The sequence below is a fragment of the Cnephaeus nilssonii genome (assembly GCF_951640355.1).
Source record: "Cnephaeus nilssonii genome assembly, chromosome: 2".
Lineage (NCBI taxonomy): Eukaryota > Metazoa > Chordata > Mammalia > Chiroptera > Vespertilionidae > Cnephaeus > Cnephaeus nilssonii.
The window spans coordinates 16,720,087-16,741,217 of NC_137073.1; the positions used below are offsets into that span (position 1 = coordinate 16,720,087).

Below are 21,131 nucleotides of genomic sequence, written 5' to 3' on the forward strand. Positions count from 1 at the left end.
AGCCCCGCCCCCCCGCAAGCGGCAGCCCCACCCCCCTGCCTTAAAGGCGCGACTCGCCTCCCGCGAGCTGACTTCGCAGCCTGAGCCCACGGCGGGGGTACGTGGACGCGGTTGCCTCGGGACCCAGGAACCCTCCGGTCTGGCCGGCGGGGAAGGACTGAGGCCGTGGCCCGCCCCGCCCGGCTCCCGCCACTGCTGTCCGGTGAGTGTCTGCTGGGCTGGGGGGCTGCGGACGGGAATGGGGGGGCGCCACGGAGGCGGGTTATGCACATGCGCCGACCACACGCGCAGACCCCCCTCCGCACGCACACGCACTCTGGGCGGGCTTGCGCCCCCGGCCCGCACCATCACCTGGGCCGACCCGGCCACGGACAGTCTCACGGCCGGGTGCGCGCGCGGATGTGTGTGTACAAGGGCTCGCCGACCGGCAGGGCTGCGAGTAGACAAAATAAACACCCCCTCCCTCGCTTCCTCCTCCCACGGCTGGGCCCTCCGGCATGACCAGTTTTATGAATCAAATCCCTTTGAGGGGATGGCCACGCCATAGTCTTGGGTTACTTTTACCTCCTAAAGTGGAACGGTCTAGTTCTGTACCTGGAGCCCCCGTCCCCCTGTGCAGATTGGCCCTCTAGGGTCCTGAGGGCCCTTGTCACTCAGGACAGAGCTGAAGTGGAGGGGGCACAAGTATGCAGCCCAGGGGAGGTGTAAGCGGGTGGCTGGCAGGCACTAATGCACCATTCCACACCGCCTCCCACCCCCCCTCCACTCCAAGACACTGCAAACCTGAGTGCCTGGGCCCCAGGTATTATCATCTCTGCCTCTTTCAGAGAAGGGGCTTTGCTTGGGCTTTGAACCCAATGGCCTGGAGCCAGCCTAGTTCTTTGTGTCCCAGGGCTGGCAGCACTGGGGCCTGAGGGCTGCCAAGGTCCCCCTGTGGTCACTGGCAGATCAGCTGATTGGTGCCAACCATTCCTTAACCATTACCACACCGGGGTGGGTAACCATTACCCACCCTGGGGAATAGGGATGGAATCTGCAAGGTGGGAGGAGGAAGAGACCCTGATAGTCCAGGTGTCTGTCCCCTGCTTGCCCTCTGCACCAAGGGTAGGTGAGGCTCTGGAGAGAGGCACCAGGTCCCAGTGTCCCCCTCCCCAGGCCAAGAGCTTCTGGGGCTAGAGGAACTGGACTGGATATCAAAGGACCCTTCTCACTTTTGGATGTTGAGGGTATAAAGGGGTGACTGGGCTGGTACCCTCCAAGTAGGGTCCATTCAAACTGGTCCAGCAGACAGTGAATCCAGTTAGGGCCCAGCTGTTGGCAAGGCCCAACAGCACTAAGGCAAGCGGGTAGGGGGATGGGAGAGCAGTCCCCGGAGTTTGCTGTCTTCTCCCAGGGGAATCAGGCCCCAGAGCTTCTGTAAACAGAGTGTCAGAGGCAGGAAGAGGGCTCTGGTAATGAGCAGCCCAGCTGGATTCCCTCCAGACCATTATTTGGTCTCTCCTGGGCCCAGGGAGGGACAACCAGCATACTCGTGCCAGGCTGGGGGCCTGGGCATGGCCTGACCCCACCTCCCTGGCTTTGTGCTGCTGTAAACTGAAACAGCCACCTGGGACCTGTGGGTCCAGAGAGTCAAATGGGACCATTGGGGGGCCAGTGTTCCAGGGCATTTCCTGGGATGGCACCACTCTCTAGACTCTGGAAATGGGAAAGGGAGTTCAACACGAGACGACACTTAGATATGCTCTGCTTTCCCCAAGAAGGCCCTCCTGGCAGGCAGCCCCAGGGCCAGGGAGATGCCCTGGGCAGAAGATGAGCCCACAGTTTTTGGCTCCCATTCCTGACACCCCCCACTACAGCCCTGAGGGAGTTGGGACAAGTCCCAGGTAAAGAGAGTTGAGTCCTCATGGGGGCTTGTAAGTGGACCCTATCCCTGGGCTAGGCAGCTCATGGAAACAGGAAAGCGGGGTCCCAGCTAGGCCCAGGAGGCAGCTTCCACCTCAGCGGCCAGCCAGCCAGTACGCCCTGGTGACCAGAGAGAAGCATCCCTGACCATTGGCAAGCCCTCAACTCATGGCAAGGGCAGCAATGCCACCTAAATGGGTTAGTGACCCTTTCCGGAGCCCCCCTCAGCTCTCCTTAGAGTCTCCTCCCTGGGTTGGGGAGCCCAACGCTCTGTCTGCACTGCCAAGAAAACCAGCTCCCCTCACTGCTGTGGAATTTGTGAGAGTGCTTGGAGAATGGGGAGGGTGTGTGTGTGTGTGTGTGTGTGTGTGTAAGAACACAGCCCACTGGGCGTGTTTTGGGCGTGGGTGTATGTGTGCGCGTGACTGGAGCAGGGCTATGTTTGGGGGCGGGCAGGGGTGCTGCGGGAGTCTGCATGCACCACGGGCGGGCGCAGGCTCAGCCTTCTTCCTTTTATCGGTTTCCACATTCCAGAGTCAGCCGGATTGCTTTCCCTTAGCTGGCTGGGCCGCCTGGCCGGCCAGGCCTGCAGGCCTCCCCCGCTTTTCCTCATTCCAGTTTCCCTGGGTATGAGGAGGCTGGGGCAGGCTCCCTTAGACCACCTCGGTTTTAGGGGGAGGGGGCAGGCGAGGAGCCAGTTCTTCTCCAAGGTTGGGAAGCCCCCCCCCCCGCCGCCCAGTCTCCTCCAGAGAAATGCAATAAGGCTCTGACATTCCTCTGAGGCTGCCTGAGAGATTTAATTAAGGAGGGAGGAGAGAGCTGGCTTGCCTTGAGAAGGGGTTGGGGCTGGGGCTTGGGCAGTCACTGGATAGACAGCAGTGAGAAGTGAGGAGAGGTGGGGGCAGGGGGTAGCTCCCCATATCAATCCCACCTGCCCACTGGTCAGCTCACAGATCCCAGGAAGGGCCAGCCACTTCTGCCACAGGGTGACTTAGCTCTCTCGGCATGGCGAGCACGAGAAGGGCCAGACCTCCTCTGGGGTCACTTCCCTCTCAGACCCTGTCTAGGCCCCAGACAGCCTGGGCCCAGCTGGCGTGGGGCTGGTGGCCTCCCTTGGTGACTAAGGCCTTCCTCTGGCAAAATCAGGGTTAATTGCAGGGTTAGGACCTTTCTTGATGGGTGCTTGGCCCTGGGTGGGGACAGGGCAGTGAGGGGCCCAGTGTCTGAACCCAGCCCTGGTGGCATCACACCTGCGCGTGCCAGCAGAGGCATCTGGACTGGCCCATTTCTAGTTGGGCCCCAGCCACCACATAGCTCCCGGGGCAGCAGGTGTCCTCTCCCAACAGAGTGGCACCTCTCCTGACTGAGATGGCACGTCCCGCTGCCCTGAGGGCTCACTTCAGCTGTGGATTGGCCTTAGTCACTGATCTTCCTGCCCTGGGCTGACAGGTCTGGTAGCTACCAAGTCACCCACAGTGCCACAGAAGGTCCCCACCCGAGGCCTGGCAGGCTGCTGCTCTTCCCCCACACCTGCTCAGGGATCTTGCCCTGACTGGGAGGAACAAGCTGATGTCCAGATTGTCCCCTTTGCAGCCTCCTGTCCCAGGGTCTGAGCCCTGGCTGGAGGGGAGACTCACCCAAGGAGCTTTTCCAAAACACAGCTCTGCCAGACCTTACCCCAGACATTCTTATTTAGTGAGCCTGGGGGTGGGGCCCAGGCATCAGGAACTTTCCAAAGCTGTCAGGGTGATTCTGATGTGCAGCTGGGGTTGAGAAGCCCTTGGGGTTCCAGGTGGGAGATGGAAGCCCAGAAAGGGAAGGGAACTGGGTGAGGTCACAAATTGAGTGTCAGGGTCTTCTCTGTAGAATGAGCAGAGCCAGTTGGAGTGGTGGATGGGGTAAGGCAGAGACGCCGAGACTGGTGGGGACCTCCAGCTTAATCACAGGGCAGGGCTCTGCCCCCCTCCTGGAGAGAGGGCCATCTCTGAGGAACCCAAGGCTCTGCCCTCTTGGCCCCTTCTCTGAGGACCCAGGAGGGAAACTCCAACCTCTCTGTCCTGCTGGGCCAGGGGCTGCTTTGTCCCGGGGATGGGGAGACGGGTGGGCCCGACCTGGGCCCTGAACCTCCTCAGACACGTCAGCGAAACTGGAGCCAGCTGTCCTGGCCGCCGGCACAGTCCCGCCTGCCTGGAGGGTTGGCAGACTCCTGGGCTGGGCCGCTGCCAGGCCTGGCCGGCAGTGCTTAGCCCGGGCGGGCCAACACTGGGAGCCAGAGCCCCAGGGCCCCAGGGTCAGGCCTATAGTACCTGACCCCTGCACTTACTCTGTAGCGTAGGGCACAGGAGGGGGGTATGCTGGCCTGTCCTTCCCCAGGAGCAGTGAGATGCTTCTGCCTTAGATCTGATGCAGTCACTGAAATGCCCAGGTTCCACCCATTTCCCAGTCCCTGCCTGACCCAGGGCAGATGCCTCTGTGTGTCCCATACTTGGGAGTGGGTGGGGGCACTCTGGGTCCCCCTGAGAGCTGCGATGATGGATGTCCTTACTCACAGAGCCCTCCCTCTGCTCTCCCCTCACCCTGAAGTCATATGCTGAAGGGGACTGGCCAGAAGACAGCTCACCCCTTACCCCCTCCAAAATTAAAGGTACCTCTCCATCAGACTGCTCTCCTACGCCCATACCCAAGGGTGTAGGTGGGGGGCAGCCTCTACATGGAGGCTTTACCCTCAGCCCAGGGAGGCTTCCTGTCTGTGCTGAAAGTAGCATGAAGCCTCTCACACTATGGCATCCTTCCCAGAGCGGACTCAGGTGTTACGGGTAACACCCTCAGTAGCGAATGTTGACTGACCACTCAGAATGTACTCCAAGCACAAACTAAACAATCCTGAAAACCAGGTGCTATTACCAGCCCCCCAACTTAACAGATGGGAACTGAGGTGAAGGCCCATGGCCAGGTTGCAAACACAGGTAGTCGGACCCTAAAGTACCATCCCAAAAACTGTTCCTTGGGGTTTGGCAAGGCTAGCAGCAACAGAGCCCAGGCCTCTGCCGGCTGCCTCTTTCCACCAAACCATGGCAGGGCCAGGCCCAGACGAGGCTATGTTGAATCTAGATAGAGGACAGAAGCCCTGGACCCTGTTGCCCTCTCCCTCTAGTCCCCCCACAACCCCCTCCCCCCAAATGCCAGGGTTGCCTCCAGAACTCTCCCCACACCCTTTTCAGAGAGAAAGGTCCCACCTCCCTGCCTCAGGTCAGCGGATCAGATATCAAAGCCCAGGCCCCTGGTCCTTCAGAGCTGCTGAAATTGTAACTGGCTGGACAAGGGCAGCCCTGACCCAACCCCCCTCATGAGGCATCCCCACCCCCAGTGCACTCACACACCAGCATGGGCCCAGACAAGCGGAATTGCTTCCAGAACTTGTTAGAAGAACTTGCCCATTTGAAAACAAAACAGAATACTGGGTGCTCAGAACAACTCTGGAGGGTGAAGCAAGGCAGCTGAGAAACCCAGGCCCACAGGTGGGAAGGGGCTTGGGAAACAATTTAGGGGCAGAACTTGGGCCCAAATTCAAGCCTCTGTCTCCTCCTGTCCTACTACCTGATGCCTGCTCCTCCACAGTCAGTCTTGGCCCTTGTGCCCCTTCTTTTTTTGTGGGGGGGAGTTGTCTGATGTCTGCTCTGCTCTTGGTGCCAGGCCCTTGTGGCAGAGCCCCTAGAGCCACCAGCCCTCATTTGCTGTTTTCCAAAGCCCCTGTGCCAATCCTTGCTGAGTGATGGATCCGGGCTCAGGCCAAGGCGCTCACTCCTGCTTCCTAGGGAGTGGGAAGCCGGTTAGCTCCTGCCTGTTGAATTCTCCCCAGCCCAGGATGCCAGTCACTCTTCCTCATGCAGCCTTTGCTCCCAGCTACTCAGCCAGATTGGCACTCAGGTCCAGACAGAGCCATAGCAGTCACTGCCTCCCTCCCCCATGAGGACTTTGCTGATTAAAGGGAGCAAAGCCTAGAGCCCATGCTGGCCCCTCCTTAATGCTGAGTGGAGAGTGCCCCCAGCAGTGCCCCAGTTTTGGGAGGTGTCTACTCTGAAACGTCTGGGGGACAGGCGAAGAAGCCTAGGCTCTGAGAGAAACCACTGTCCACACCTTACAGCTCTGACACCCATGGCCCAGGCTGACTAGAGCATGAGTTCTTAACCATGACCTTATACAAGTCTTATGGGAAGCCAAAGTCACGGGTGACCAAGCTGGCCACATGTAGGGGTCCCCTCCCACCCTGAGTCTGGCTGCTCCCTTCCTGACCCCGGCCTGTTCCTCCAGGAGAGCTGATTCAGGGGGAGGTGGCTCACCCCCCACGTCCACGTGGGGGTGGGGGATGCTCATAGCCCACATCTGGAGGCCAGGCTAAACTCTGAGTCAGAGAGGGTGGAGCAGGTCCTCACAGGGGAGTAGGCTGGGTGGGGTGCACAGAGCCCCCTTGAGATGGCACTGGCAGGGCCAGGGCTGCATGTGACAGCTAGGAGTCTAGAGAGCAGGGGAGAGGGCACTGGCTAGGGGTCAGGTAAGGCCTCCCTGGCTAGCTTCTGAAGGGCAGTCATCAGTGTTAACTAGTGAAAGGCAAGGCTGATGGCCCCACTTCCCAGGCAAGAATGACCCTGCAGATGGGCAGGGTACCCAAACTGGGTGTCAGGCCTTTATCTAGAACTGGCCTAAGACCACAGTGGCCTCCCCAGTGACTTGTCAAATCCATCCTGGGACCACCTGCCCATCTTCCACCTCATATTCCAGCCCACTTCCCTATTTGGGGGAGGGACAATCCAAATAGATGGCAGTGGGGCAGAAGGCACCCTGGGTGGGGGGCCCATGTTACCTGCCTTTGCCTGACAGCTGACCAGTATGGGGGAAGGGGAGGCTGAGCCCCAGCACAAAAGGCCCTTGTGTAAGCAGAGGTGCCTGGAAGGGAGGGATGCTGGCCTCTCGGGGGCTATACAGGCTCAGATCGTGGGGACTGCTGCTGGGGGTGGCACCTAGATTTTCCCCAGGAGCCTGAATGAAGGTGGGCCCCAGCTGTGGCCTCATCCTTTCTTGGGCAGGTCAAGCTACAAGCCAGAGCCTGGAATGACTGGGGGGAGCCACCCCCACTTACCCCGGCAGGACTGGGCCCCACATCAGGCAGCAGGCACAACCACACCTGGACCTGCTTAAGGACCAGGGCTCTGGCTCGGATTTCTCGGTAGTGCAACGGCAGCAAGTCACTGCACCTCTAGGAGCCCCCCTTTTCTGTCATCTGGGAGTGATGAAAATAGTTTCCACCTGGAATGGCTGCTGGGGAAACTACAAGAGGTGGCTAAATGCTCAGTGACGCTGGCACATGGGAAGGGCTGCAGCTCTGCTTCAGTGCCCAGCCCACAGTGGAACCCAAGAAACGGTAGATGAAGGAATCTGGGTAGTATTTCCAGGTCTGGCACTGCCTCTGGGGCCACCAGGCAACCAATGTCCCCCAACTTGAGCCCTGGGTCAGCCCAGGGAGGCTTGGGTCCCCTCACCTCTAGTTCTATCATTGTGCCCATAAGGGGATATGAACACCAGGGGTCCCTCCCTATACCCCTCCCCCAGCCAATTGCTCCAGCACCTCTGCTCCCTTCCCTAGGAACTTTCCTACTGGCCACATCCTGGCCATCCCACAGCTCCCGTCCTGGGCAGGTCTGACTTCACAAGTGGAAAAACACCAATCCCATAGTTTCCATGTGAAGTCTTCCCACTGCGGTCTCTCCTCACTTGGAGGATGTAGAGCGTGGCGGCAGGGGCCGGTGGCCTGGGGCAGCCAGCTTCTCTACTTACGCACTGGGCTGACTGCCCACCAATCTCAAAGAAGCGTCGGGGAGGGAGCCGCCATTCCGCCTGCTTCCCTGTCCACCTCAGCAGAGATTTTGGGGTGGGGGGCTGGGGGAAGGGCCACAGCCTAATGCTTTTTGATCATGTTCTCTCTAAGCCACAGAGGCGGGAGAAGTGGGTTAAGGTATAGATGTCCTTTGTGGTCATTGAGTGTTTGGGGGCTGGGCCCTGTTCTGCATGCATCAACCCAATGAACCACGGTGACAGTGCAGGAAGTATCAACTGATAGCATAATGAGGTCATGTGACTGTTCAAAGTCACATAGCAAGAGAGTGATGCGACTGGGACAGGAACTGGGCCCAGGCACTGGAGACCTGACTCATAACTACAGTGTGCTGTAGGATTTGGGGGCAGGGAGTGGTGAAGGGGGCTTGGAATTCCCTTCTCAGTCCTTCCTGGCATGGCTGTCTCCTGGGCCCCTGACTCATGGTCTCCTGTCTTTCCTCTCTGCTCCCAGGGACCAAAAGATGCGCTCCAGTGTGCCCCTGCCCCTGCCCCTGCCACTGCTGCTGCTGCTGCTGCTAGCCCCAGGGCCTGGGGTGCAGGGCTGCCCGTCTGGCTGCCAGTGCAACCAGCCACAGACAGTCTTCTGCACTGCCCGCCAGGGGACCACGGTGCCCCGAGATGTGCCGTCTAACACAGCAGGCCTGTATGTCTTTGCCAACGGCATTACTACACTCGAACCAGGTACCTTTGCCAGCCTGCCAGGCTTGCAGCTCCTGGACCTATCACAGAATCAGATTACCAGCCTGCCCAGTGGTGTCTTCCGGCCACTTGCCAACCTTAGCAACCTGGACCTCACTGCCAACAGGCTGCGTGAGATCACCAATGAGACCTTCCGCGGCCTGCGGTGCCTGGAGCGCCTCTACCTGGGCAAGAACCGAATCCACCACATCCAGCCTGGTGCCTTTGATGCACTTGATCGCCTCCTGGAGCTCAAGCTGCAAGACAACGAGCTTCGGGCACTGCCCCCGCTGCGCCTGCCGAGCCTGTTGCTGCTGGACCTCAGTCACAATAGCCTCCTGGCCCTGGAGCCGGGTGCCCTGGACACCGCCAATGTAGAGGCGCTGCGGCTGGCTGGCCTGGGGCTACGGCAACTGGATGAGGGGCTCTTTGGCCGCCTGCGCAATCTACACGACCTGGATGTGTCAGACAACCAGCTGGAGTTTGTGCCACCTGCCATCCGGGGTCTACAGGGACTGACACGCCTGCGGTTGGCTGGCAACACCCGCATTGCCCAGCTTCGGCCTGAGGACCTGGCCGGCCTGGCAGCCCTGCAGGAGCTGGACCTGAGCAACTTGAGCCTGCAGGCCTTACCACATGAGCTTTCGGGCCTCTTCCCCCGCCTGCGGCTCCTGGCAGCTGCCCGAAACCCTTTCAATTGTGTGTGCCCCCTGAGCTGGTTCAGCCCTTGGGTGCGGGAGAACCGAGTGGCACTGGCCAGCCCGGAGGAGACGCGCTGCCACTTCCCGCCCAAGAATGCTGGCCAGATGCTCCTGGACCTCGACTATGCCGACTTTGGTTGCCCAGCCACCACCACCACGGCTACAGTGCCCACCACAAGGTCCTTGGCGTGGGAACCCACACCCTTGTCTTCCAGCCCAGCCCCCACCTGGCAAAACCCCACGGAGCCTGCTGCCAAAGCCCCGAGCCTGCCACCTGCCATCCCACCCACTGTGGGAGCTGACCCTCAGCCCCAGGACTGCCCAGCATCCATCTGCCTCAATGGGGGTACTTGCCACCGGGGGGCTAGGGGCCACCTAGCCTGCCAGTGCCCTGAAGGCTTCACTGGTCTGTACTGTGAGAGCCTGATGAAGCAGGGGCTATGGCCCTCCCCCACCCCAGCCACACTGAGGCCTCCAGGGCCCCTGCCCCTCGGGATCGAGCCAATAAGCCCCACCTCCCTGAGGGTAGGGTTGCAGCGCTACCTGCAGGGCAGTACCGTGCAGCTCAGGGGCCTCCGCCTCACTTACCGAAACCTGTCAGGCCCTGACAAGCGGCCGGTGACACTGCGGCTGCCCGCCTCACTTGCTGAGTACACGGTCACACAGCTTCGGCCCAATGCCACCTACTCCATCTGTGTCAGGCCCCTGGGGGCTGGGCGGATGCCTGAGGGCGAGGAGGCCTGTGGAGAGGCCCACACCCCCCCAGCTGTCCGGTCTAACCATGCCCCGGTCACACAGGCCCGAGAGGGCAACCTGCCGCTTCTTATTGCGCCTGCCCTGGCTGCCATACTCCTGGCTGCCCTAGCTGCTGTAGGGGCAGCCTACTTCGTGCGGCGGGGGCGGGCCGCGGCAGCTGCAGCTCAAGGCAAAGGGCAGGTGGGGCCTGGGCCCCTAGAGCTGGAGGGGGTGAAGGCCCCCTTAGAACCAGGCCCCATGGCAAGTGAGGGCGGTGGGGAGGCCCCACCTGGTGGGCCTGAGTGTGAGGTGCCACTCATGGGCTACCCAGGGCCTGGGCTCAAAGGGCCCCTTCCCACTAAGCCCTACATCTAAGCTGGGAGTGATGGACTATTGGGCTGGGCTCTCAGCCCTGCTGGGACTGAATAGCGCCCTCCTGCTATAAGATCAAAAAGTTCTCAGATCCATAAGATGAGGACACGTCAGGGCAGGGGCTGTGTGATTACAGCAAGTCCCTGCCCTTCTCTGGACCTTGGTCTCCTCATCTAAGATGCTAGGACCCAGGTGAAGACCTCTAAGGACCCCCAGAGCCCAAGTGCCTCTGAGGATGGCGTCTGCCCTGTCCTCTGCCATGTGCAACCTCGGGTGGAGCAGGGCAGGCAGGTTCTGCCGTGTGCTGGTAACACAGGCCTAGGGCTGCTAGGCCCTCAACCCAAGGAGACTCGGGGGGTCAGTGAAGGAAGCCCCCAGAAAGAGAGAAGAGGGAGAGTGGGGGTAAGGATGGGTATGGAGCCCAGCCTTGGCCCCAGGGAGTGAAGTAACAAATGAAACTGGAAAGAATGACGCTTTAGGAACAAGTTTTGCTTTTGTTTTTTTAAAATATATTTATAAGAGATCCTTTCCCATTTATTCTGGGAAAATAGTTTTCAAACTCAGAGACAAGGACTTTGGTTTTTGTAAGACAAACGATGATATGAAGGCCTTTTATAAGAAAAATAAAAAATAAAATAAAATGAGTGTATTTTTGGCATGACCCCAGGGCTCCTGGACTGGGTGGAGGGAGGGTAAGGGTGCAGGGTAGGTGTAAAGGGATAGCCCTCTGGGGAACTGGGGGCCAGGACCCCTCTCCCCAGTGGACACCAGGCCCTGGACAGCATTCCTTGGGCTTGGGAGGGCCATGGTGGGTAGGGTGGCATTCCACAAGTCCTATCCTGGGCTGTGTCCACCCAGCTTCCACTGAGGTACCCAGTCCAACCTCCCAGTGGGGCAACAGAAGCTGGGCAGCTTCCAACCTCGGTGAAGAGTAACAGGGCAGCCTTAACCTACCCAGCTGCAGTGCTCCTGCAAGAGGCTCATGGCAGATACATGCCAAGAGGATCTCCAAGGGCCCTTTCTCAGGGACGGATTGGACACATAGTCCGTGCCTGCCTTTCTCTGTGGAGGGGGTGCCTTGAACTATGTCCTGCCAAGCCCTCATGATGGTACAGATGGCACACACAGCTCACCCTCCCTACAGTCCTGTTGCCCCTCTGTATGGGCTCTTGCTCCAGCTGCAGAGAGGGAGCCTTAATCAAGGGCAGCACAGATCCTGAATGGCAGGAGCCCTCTGGTGGGTGAGGAGGCTACAAGAGACTGTTAGGAGCCGGTGGCCAAGGATCAGGATCAGAGATCTGAGTCTGGCCTGTGGAGACCTGGTGGCCCTTCAATGTCTCTTTACTCTCTGCGGTTGGAATGTGCCTGACTTTCCAAAACCCCGGAAGTGGGAGTGTTTTCCAGGAAGACCACAGGCAGGGGCAGGACCAGGGATGATGCTGGGAGCTTGGGGACAGTGATGGACGCAGAGCACCTTTTCCTAGTACTTCAGATGGTGGGCCCTGGGGCCACAGAGAGGTCCCGCAGATGCAGGAGCAAGGCTCCCCAAAGCCCCATGCCTGTGTCCCTCTGTGGGTCGCAGCCCCTGGCTCCTAGCCTTACCCTGGCAAAAAGGAGGCAGCTCAGTCAAGCCTGGGGAATAGGCCCTGCGGCTTGGGGCGTTGATGTCAGCGCTGAGTTAGGCCTGGCCACGCGAGGCTCTGGATTCAATTAGCGGCTGCTGAGGGTTCTGGCATGAGAAGGAAGGAGGTGAGCAATGGGTCGCGGGGGCAGAGGATGGTGGCAGCAGGCCTGGGTGGGGCCCCATCTTTCTGAGCCAGCAGCGGCAGCCCAGGTGGATTTCCTGTGGGCCTGGGTCTCATTACTGGAATGGCTACGCTGAGGCCTAGCCCCCCACCTCGGCAGCCCAGTCAAAGGGGCTATTGTGGGCCTGTGGGCTGCTGCTGAACACGGTGGCTGCTGAATAAATGTTTTCCCTGCAAAGCCAAACCTGGCCTCGTGGGCCAGCAGGGGGTGGGTGGGACCTAAAGAAAGGGGGTTGGTGTGAGCCCTTCCAGAAAAAGCACTGGGGGATGAAGGGAGGACCCGGGCTAAGTGGGAGGGGGGACGACGGGGGGGGGGGGGAGGGGGGGGCAAGCCAAGATGCAGCCCCTAGTCAAGGCGATCCCAATGGCTCCGGGCCAGGCCCAGGGATGGATGTGGACAAACACCAGCCCCCACATTGTTGAGTTCTTGCTGCCATAGGCCCTGTGCCACATGGACTTATACACATTCCCATTTCATGCCCATACCTATAGGGAGACAGGCTGGGAGAGGAGACAGCAGCTTGCTTACAGCAGGCGAAGACGGCTCCCAACACCCAACATCCACTCCCTGGCCAGGAGAGCATTGTGAGCCATGGGGGAGGGCTTGGATTGCCAGAGAGGGGTGGGGCCACTGTGAGCAAAAGCTACTCAGGCGGGAAGGAGGCACCCAATCTCTAAGAACACACTGGGTGTGGGTCCTAGGGACAAAAAAAGGGCCATATACTAAACCTGACACACTCAGGGGGAGGCCTGCTTGGTGGGCCTTACAAACTTAGAAACCGAAAGTAACCACATAGGATGGTCTGAACATAAAAATTTCTAGCTAAAATTGGGTAGTCTTTTTGCATCTAAGACAGCATACCTTTGAAATGTCAGAGTAATGTCCTTTTCCAGATCCCTCAGGGCATACCCATGGCACCTGAGCAGAGACCACAGAGCCTTTCATTGCTATTGTTCCCCAAATACCATCCCTATGTGCTGTAAATGGTAACGGGTAACTATCCCATACCTACCAATGTAAAAGAAGCATGTGTCTATAATATTCTTTATCCAATCTCAGAGATTTCCCCACTTTGCTTTCTCCCGCCTCCCTAATCTACTACCAATTCATTTCATATAACCCCTTACTTCTTCTTTGTAATGCATAAAATAAGCTGTAGAATTGTCATTCTCCAGAGCATTTTCTCAATCTGCTGAGGTTTTGCTTCCCAGCAATTATCGTCAATTTGGCTCAAATAAACTCAAACATTCTCTACAGGTTTGGAGGTTTCTTAGCCGACAGACCTCGTGCCTCTGGCTGATGAATGGGCTTGGGTTAGGGGTCTGGCCAGAGGTGGACACTTTGGTGTGAAGAAGCAAACTCAATCCCAACCTCCAATCTGCATAAGCTTGTTGCTGGGATGATCTCAACAGAGGACCCACTTCTCTGGCTTCAGATGCCTTTTCAGTAAGAAAAATCCCTAGTTGCCTACAGCACAGGCACCTGACCATTCACCCAGTCCAGAAGCACCAAACCTGGGACAGGTGGTGTTTATGTGTCTCCTGGATGGAGCACAAGCTGCTTCATCACCAGATCCTTCCAACCCCCCACCTCCACCTCCACCAGCCTCCCCACCTGTACCAGGTCCCCCACCTCCACCTCCACCAGCCCCTCACCTCCACTTACATCAGGCCCCCCCACCTCCACCCTACACTAGCCCAAGCATGGGCCAGACACACAGGAAGTGCAGGGCAGCCATCTATGGACCTGCTGCCTGAATCTGGCTTTGCAGATAGGATGCTGGTGTCCTGCTCTTCCCACCATGACACATCACCTTTTAGTGACGTGTACTCCACAAGTGACAGGGATGACCAAGAGGAAGGCATAGGGAGCTGAGACACAGGTCCCTGGGAGGGTGGGGTCCTGGGTTCTCCCTTGAAGAGGCTGGGGAAGGCTGTGTGCCTGATCCCTGGACCCCTCTTGCTCTTATAAGAACATATACCCTTCTGCCTAAATTGAGATGAAAAACATGTAAACAGTGAAGAAATTGAGGGCATCCAGTGGAGGCCCATGGCCGTGCCCACCCATACACTTTTCATCTCCAGTCCAGTTCATTGAGCAGCTCCCACACCCCAGGAGGGCAGTATAAGGCTCTAGCTTCCAGGAAACCTGGGGGGGCAGGGGACCTGCCACCTCTCAGGCCAGCCTGGAGGTTGGCATGCATCCCTGTCGTCCACCAGCTTTGTAGAGGACTGGAGAGTCCCAATTCCTCTGCCAAGGGTGTGGGCCCGGTGTGGAGGCAGGGCCAGGACCTGGGGATGGAGGGGGCAGGACACTGGCTTGGCTGGCCCATCTGGGAGTAATTTGAGAAATTCCAGGCCTCACTGGTCCTACAAGGCTATTCTTAACTGCTGTAATTACAGGGTCAGCCTTGGCCAATGGTACTGTGGGGTTTGGGCATCAGTTAACTCCTCCAGAGGCTATGCTAGGGCTGGGTAGGGTGGGGCTGCTCTTCAGGGGGAGGGCGACCCCTCACAGGCCAATGGTGAAGCCTGAAAGGCAGGAAGTGGTGGGTGGGGAGCATTTAATGGCTAGTGCTGGGTCCCTTTTCCAGGTTGACCAGCTCCCTCCCCGTGCTGGGGGGGGGGCGGGGGGGCTGTAGGGAAGGGGCTGTCTGGCCAGGGGAAGCAAAGAGGACAAGATGCCAGTACAGACTCTGCACCCGAGGAGGGGATGCTGGAAATGGAGCAAAGAGCCCAGGGAGCTCCATTTCCTCCAGTGCATGTGGGTCCTAGTGAATCCCCTGAATCCCCAGGGCCCAGAGCAGGCAAAAGCCTCACACCCAATTGTAATTCCAAGGAAGGCACTGGAGCTCGCTCAGCCTCACGTTCCTTATTTGCAAAGCTTTTTAGCCTCTCCAGGGGCTGTGACAGAGGATGGGAGTGGAGGGTCAATGCCACCCTGACCTTTATCCCTTCGCTGAAAACTCAACCAGGAAACACCCTGGCAGGAGTTCTTATGGCACTTAGACCCCAGACACAGCCCTTGCTGCTCCTGGAACTTGGAGACATCACAGCACTCTCTGTGACTCAGTTTTCCCAGTTGTGAAACAGAAGAGGGAGTGGCTGACAGGATATCCAAGGACCAAGGCCTCTCCATGCTTTGACCTTTGCAGGCCCCTGCCTGGTGGTGGTGCTGAGGGTCCCAGCAAGCCCCTCCGAGAGTCATAGCTGAACAAGGCTAAGGCTTTGGAACAGGGGCCAGGTCCCTGCCTCCTCCCATCCCAGCTCAGCTGGTCTCCCACACTCCCAAAGCCTCTTTCCTCAGCTATACCTGGGGTCCATGTAGACTGAAGGGACGGGTCACTCCTCAGCACTTAGTGAGCCGCAGTGACCCTGAGCCATCTCTGCACAGAGTGGGCTCAGCCCAGAGCCCCATGGGCACCACCACACATCCTCCTGCACACTTCTTGGGAGGATGGAAGGATGAGGTGCATTTGCATACCCCTCACCAAGGACAAGAAGGGATGGGCATGTAGCCAGGACTGAGGAGGCCCCATAAAGCCCACAAGTTCAAGGCCTGCCTCCCTCTGTTCTTTGTGCTTCCGAACCTGCCAGCTCATCTGTCCCCACATCCATCCCAAGTCCACCTTGGTATTGTAGCCTTAGGTCTCCTAGGCCCTCAGCCCCCCAAAACACCCATAGCAAAATCAAGTGCATTCTCATGTCGACCAGCCACACATCCGCCGGGTCACAGTCTCCTCCCCAAATGCCAAAATACACCAACCTGAGTCCCCAGGCCAAAAGTCTGCCCCATGACTAAGTGCCACATGAGATAGGTCAGTTGGGTTAATTCACCTCCTCTGGGCTGCCTCACCATCCCCTGATGGTGAAGTTCCAGGGGGCTCCTCAGACACCCCGACTGCTCCGGTGATGAGCCATCTCTCTGACAGGATCTGAGCCAGGTGAAGCCCTTATAGCTGGATCGGGCTCTGTACTCTGCAGATAGCCCTGCCATGGCGCATTAGGAGCCCTTAGCATTGGTGCCCATTCACAGGTTTGGAATCAAGACATCGTCTGGGCCCTTGCCCCACCCCCACCCCCAGTCCATCCCAACATGCTGGCTGCTCCTACCCAGGTGAGGTGTCCAGGGTGAGGGAGGTGAGGGCGCTGGAGAAGTGTCGGGTGTCCCACAGCTTCACTTCACGTTCACGCATCTGTGGGGAGGGGACAGAGAGAGGCTCAGAGGTCCGTCTGTCAGCCCCCAGGGCTCCCCAGGAACCTAGTGCCCAGGGACACAGCCTGGCACAGAGGAACTTGCCCCAGAAAGAGCTTAGAAGGCAGTGGTGGTAGGGGGGAAGCATGCCAGGAAGGGAGATATTTGGGTTTTCAGGTCCTGCCCCTTTAAGAGCCCTTAGGTGACAAGGGACAAGGGGCGTTTCCCTGCATGGACTCTGGTCCCTGGGGGAGCTGCCACAGTTCCCAGGGTCAGGCTTAGCTATTACAAATGGAATCTACCAGTTTTCAGCAGCAGTTGGTCCCCTGGGGCTCTGAGACCCGGCTGCACTCAGGGCCATATATGGACAGGCCTGGAGCTAGCCTGCGGCCCCTGCCTCCCAGTGGGCCTCATCCCTGCTCTCTTGGTATGAGTCCCTGCTCACCTTCAAGGAGCCCTACCTGGTTGAATCCAGTGGACACAAGGTGCTCCTGGGTGCCTGTCCACACCAGCCGGCCATCCTTGCTGTTCTCATGGGCCTGTGTGCTCTGCAGGAGGCAGGAGAGAAAACTGAACCACCCCAGGGCCACTAGCCTGACAGCCCAACAGAGCAAAGGAGGGGCCAGGTCGGGGCCCCCTGGGAGCTGGTTAGATAGAGACTGGGGAAGCCTCATATCACTACAGGATGGACCTCAGCTAAAGGCAGTGCTGCACCTAGAGAGCAGACCTGCACCCAGATTGGGCTCAGTCTCCCTCCTCGTAAGGGAACTGTCAGGCTGTCCTGCTCACTATCAGGCCCCCTTGCTACAGCGACTTGGAAGGGTAGCATGCCATTGCCCCTGCAGGTGTCCTGGAGGTAGCACTCAGCTGCTTGTCACCATCCCCAGGCTCTGGGGACCTGTGTGCCCTCTCAGAATTTCATTTTTCTCACTTATGCATGGGCTCATGTTGCCCAGGCTGCCTACTACCCAGGGCTGTCGAGAGGATCAACTGAGACTATATGTGAGAGAAACAGGCCTGTTGCAAAGCGCTGTGCAAATCAAGGGATTACTAGAATTACTGCTGCCTCCTGATGCTGCCAGGGGGCCGGGGAGAGGGCCTGGTGCCAAGCTCTGTGGAATGTCCTTGGAGAGGCACAGCAGTGCCCCTCTTCGCCCTCCCATGGTGCTAGGGCTGCCAGCTGGAAGGCTCACTGGGACCCAGGAAGGAGAGGCTTGAGTTCATACCATATGCAACCCTGTCCCCTGGGCCCAGATGGGGGGAGTCCAAGAGGCCAGAGGAAATGCAAACAGCTCCCTCCCAGTCACCCTGGCCTCTAGAGCCTGAGACAAAAGACCCTGTTACCAAAAATAGCTCACCCCAAACTGTGGCCAGCTTCCTCCAAGCTTCCCACGATCTTCTTGGGAATGAATGAGGGAGGGAGGCAGCCTGTAAGGAGCTGGCCCAGAGCCCCCTCCCCAGCCTGCAGAGGCAGACCCCAGCGTGGGAGACCATCGGAAACAGCTCAGCGTCATTCAAGGGGCTTTTCTCACTGCTTATTTCCCTCCCACCCAGCCACAGCCGGCACAGAGAAGTCAAGGCTAGAGCCTGAGAACCAGTAACCCACACTCCTCTCTCTCCGCACAAAAGGAGCTGTGGGGTCAGGGTGAAGGTCACCCCCGTCCCCAACACCCTAGAGAGTAGGTCAGAAATGTCACATGGGCTCTCGTCCTCTCAACAGCATGCAAATACCCCATGTGTAAGCAGCAAACCGGATGGCTCACAATGCATCTGAACACCATTCATTCAATAGACATGGGAAGCCTCTCAAAGGATAGGCACTATGCGAAGAGCTGATGGTGGACCAAACAGATCTCAGATGAACAGTCATGTACTTGGGTGAAGCAGGACTGCTAATTTTTTCCTCAATACAAGCATTTGAGCTGCACACTACAGTAGGTACTGGGTCATGGTGAACAAAAAAGATCTCCAAACTCATAGCATACACAAGTCAGGAGACAGATGTGAACCAAATAAACTATATCACCATATGTTATTACAAATGCCACAAAAAGGTAAGGTGGAGGTTAAGGTTGCAAGATTTGGAGTCAGACTGCCTGGGTGAAAACCCTGCCCGGCCACTGAGGGCCTCATCCCAGTATGAGATACTCAACGTCTCTGTGCCTCAGTTTCCTTATCTGTAAAATGAGCACCATAGTGGGACCTACTCTGGAGGGTAGTTTCAAGGAGTGTTAATAGTGGTGAAGTGTGCTCAGGGTCTAATGTGCATTATTTTAAAACACAGAGTACAATAAGAGGATAATTGAGTCCAGCCAGTGTGGCCCAGCAGTTGATTATCCACCTATGAACCAAGAAGTCATGGTTGGATTCCCGGTCAGGTCACCTGCCCAGGTTTCAGGCTCAATCCCCAGTGTGGGGTGTGCAGGAGGCAGCCAGTCGATCATTCTCTCTCATTATTGACGTTTCTATCTCTCACTCCCTCTCCATTCCTTTCTGGAAAAAAACAAAAAACAAAAAACCCACATAAATATGTGTGTGTGTGTGTGTATCTTTTTAAAAGAGTATAATTGAGAGAAATAGATTTAAGGTAACATTTGAGTTAAGACATGAAGGATCAGCAGGTGTGATCCATGCCGGAAGTGTAGGGGGCCTAGGAAAGCAAAGGGCCCAGTGCAGAGGGTGGATGGGTGGGAGCAAGGGAGAGGAGGTGACACCAGCCAGCAGGGTCCTCAGGCAGTGACGGAGTGGTTTTTCATTCAGATGCACAGGTTGGGGTTGGAACATACCTTAGCCTGAACTCCCACCTTCCTATGTACACATGGAGAAACCAGAAGCCCAGAGAGCAGAAGCTATCTGCCCCAAGTCACCTGTTGGTTCTTTGAGCCCCCTGCCACTGTGGGCTAAGTCCATGGTTATTGCTCTCTATCTATGCAAGAGGAACCTGAGGTAAAGACAGGCGAGGAGACAGAGCCACAGCTAGAAGGCAGCAGAGCCTGGGTCACAAAAAGCCCAGGGTCCTGGCTGCGTCTGGGCCACCTTGGATATCCAACAAATGTCCTTGAACAAACTCCCACTGGAGGAAACAGGCCCCTGGGCCCAGAAAGTTGGGTTGGGCAGTGTGGGCTGGTCAGTCCCGCTTGCCCTGCAGCTTTCCACTTGCACCTTCTAGTCTCCAAACCAAGAAGTGAAGACAAGGTAAGAGCTTAGGCTGAGCCCAGAGTGCCCACTGTGGGAAACAGTTCAGTCTTCCCAGGGGCCGTGGGTGGGGAAGGGAAGGCCACTGACGCCCTCCCCTCTCCTCTATCTCCTGATCATGGGTGTGACTTTCATTTTCAAAAATAGCAAGTTCACCCGGCCAGCGTGGCTCAGTGGGGTTGAGCGTCAACATATGAACCGGGAGGTCATGGTTCGATTCCCGGTCAGGGCACATGCCTGGGTTGCAGGCTCCGTCCTCAGTGTGGGGCATGCAAGGGGCAGCCGATCGATGATTCTCTCTCATCATTGATGTTTCTGTCTCTTTCTCCCTCTCCCTTCCTCTCTGAGGTCAATTAAAAGAAAAGAAAAGAAAAAAAAAAAGCAAGTTCTTCGAGGACCTCAGTGGGACTCAGGGAAAAGGAGCCTTCTTTCCAGATCCTCAGATTCTCAATCTCCTGGGGCAGCAGGGAGGCTGCAGCTGGGACCCAGGCATCCTGCTAAGCCAAGCTCCAGCCCTGTAAAAGGAGGCCCAGGGGGAAGCCACTGGTGGTAATCCCAAGCCTGCAGGCCAGGCCTTGGGGGTTTCCCTCTCACAGGGGACAGCCAGCAGGGTACCCTGCTTGTGGAGAAGCTCCCTACCCGCCATGTCTCACTCACACATAAGAGAAAAGGAGGGACTGAGATCAGGCAGTAGTATTTGCCCAGTAGAGGGGTACCAGGAGCATAGCATTCTGGCTGCAGTGCAGCCAAATCCCTCCTCTGCTGCCATAGCAACACTTCCTGTATGGGGCAGGGCAGCTGGAGGAGTTGACCTGGGCTCCCTCCTCGGGTGAGAGGACCTTCTCCAGTGGTAAGACACCCACCCCATTCACCCATGCTCTCCACAGCTAGGCTCAGTATTGGGCTCTAGGTGCCCTTCTCCCAGGCCTGTCCAACACACAGGGGTGCTCAGAAGGTACAGTCCACCTGCCCACACCAGAGGTTAGAGGGCTTGTCCCAGCCCCACTCCCTGACAGGGTATTAAAGCCTCACTACTCCCTGGACACCCCCTCATCTGTGGGCCGATACCTCCCATGGCACACCCATGGCTTCAGGGACTCAGACACCCCCACCTGGGCTCTGGCATAGGGAAGGGACAGCAGAGGGGTCCAGGGGCTCCCAGACCACGCCTGCCTCTGCTACTCAGCTGTGTGATCTTGGGGCAGAAATGATCAAAGGGCAGACTTCATAGGCCAGTCATAAGGGTGGGAGGCGGTGGTGGGTGGAAGGAGGTGGTTCATGCCAAAGGCCTGGGACATAATAAGTGTAATCTAAAAACAAAGTAGGGCATGCGAATAGGAGGGAGCTGCCCAAGCATCCCCTGCTCCAAGCCAGATACAGGGTCCAAAAAAGGCAGCGGAGGAAGGATCCCAGGCCTCCCCAACCAGCTTCCAGGCTGTGGGGACAGCCACTGGAGCAGGGAGGACAGAAGTTGGACCAAGGGCAATTTCCTTCCTGACCCCCTCCTCCAGCAAACGCTCCCCTCTAGTGGGGAAAGAGGATCTCAGGAGATGGTGCTCCCAGAAGGCCTATCCCTGGAGCTGGCCCCTCGGCTCACACCAATCCTGGCCGCCAGCAGCGGTTTTCCTAATAGAAGCCAGGTGTGGGCCAGATGCC

At 57.8% G+C, this 21,131-nt stretch overlaps 2 protein-coding genes across 2 annotated transcripts in view; one reads left to right on the forward strand and one right to left on the reverse strand.

Annotated features, from left to right (window-relative positions):
• LOC307110897 (coronin-7) overlaps nucleotides 1–21,131 on the reverse strand; it is a 57,617-nt gene that overhangs the window by 13,576 nt on the left and 22,910 nt on the right. Inside the window, exons 8-9 of the mRNA XM_079790408.1 lie at nucleotides 16,742–16,828; nucleotides 16,199–16,281 (exon numbers count right to left, since the gene is read on the reverse strand). Coding sequence (XP_079646534.1) covers nucleotides 16,199–16,281; nucleotides 16,742–16,828 — 170 coding nt within the window. The remainder of the gene's footprint in view (nucleotides 1–16,198; nucleotides 16,282–16,741; nucleotides 16,829–21,131) is intronic.
• Nucleotides 67–13,681, forward strand: VASN (vasorin). Its single transcript, XM_079790433.1, has 2 exons — nucleotides 67–202; nucleotides 8,246–13,681. Exon 2 carries the CDS (start codon nucleotides 8,256–8,258, stop codon nucleotides 10,281–10,283), a length of 2,028 nt encoding a protein of 675 aa, XP_079646559.1. The 5' UTR covers nucleotides 67–202; nucleotides 8,246–8,255; the 3' UTR covers nucleotides 10,284–13,681.

Bases quoted from the DNA above. Each gene is read 5' to 3' on its own strand.
- VASN (XM_079790433.1), top strand. From the start codon at position 8,256: ATGCGCTCCAGTGTGCCCCTGCCCCTGCCCCTGCCACTGCTGCTGCTG.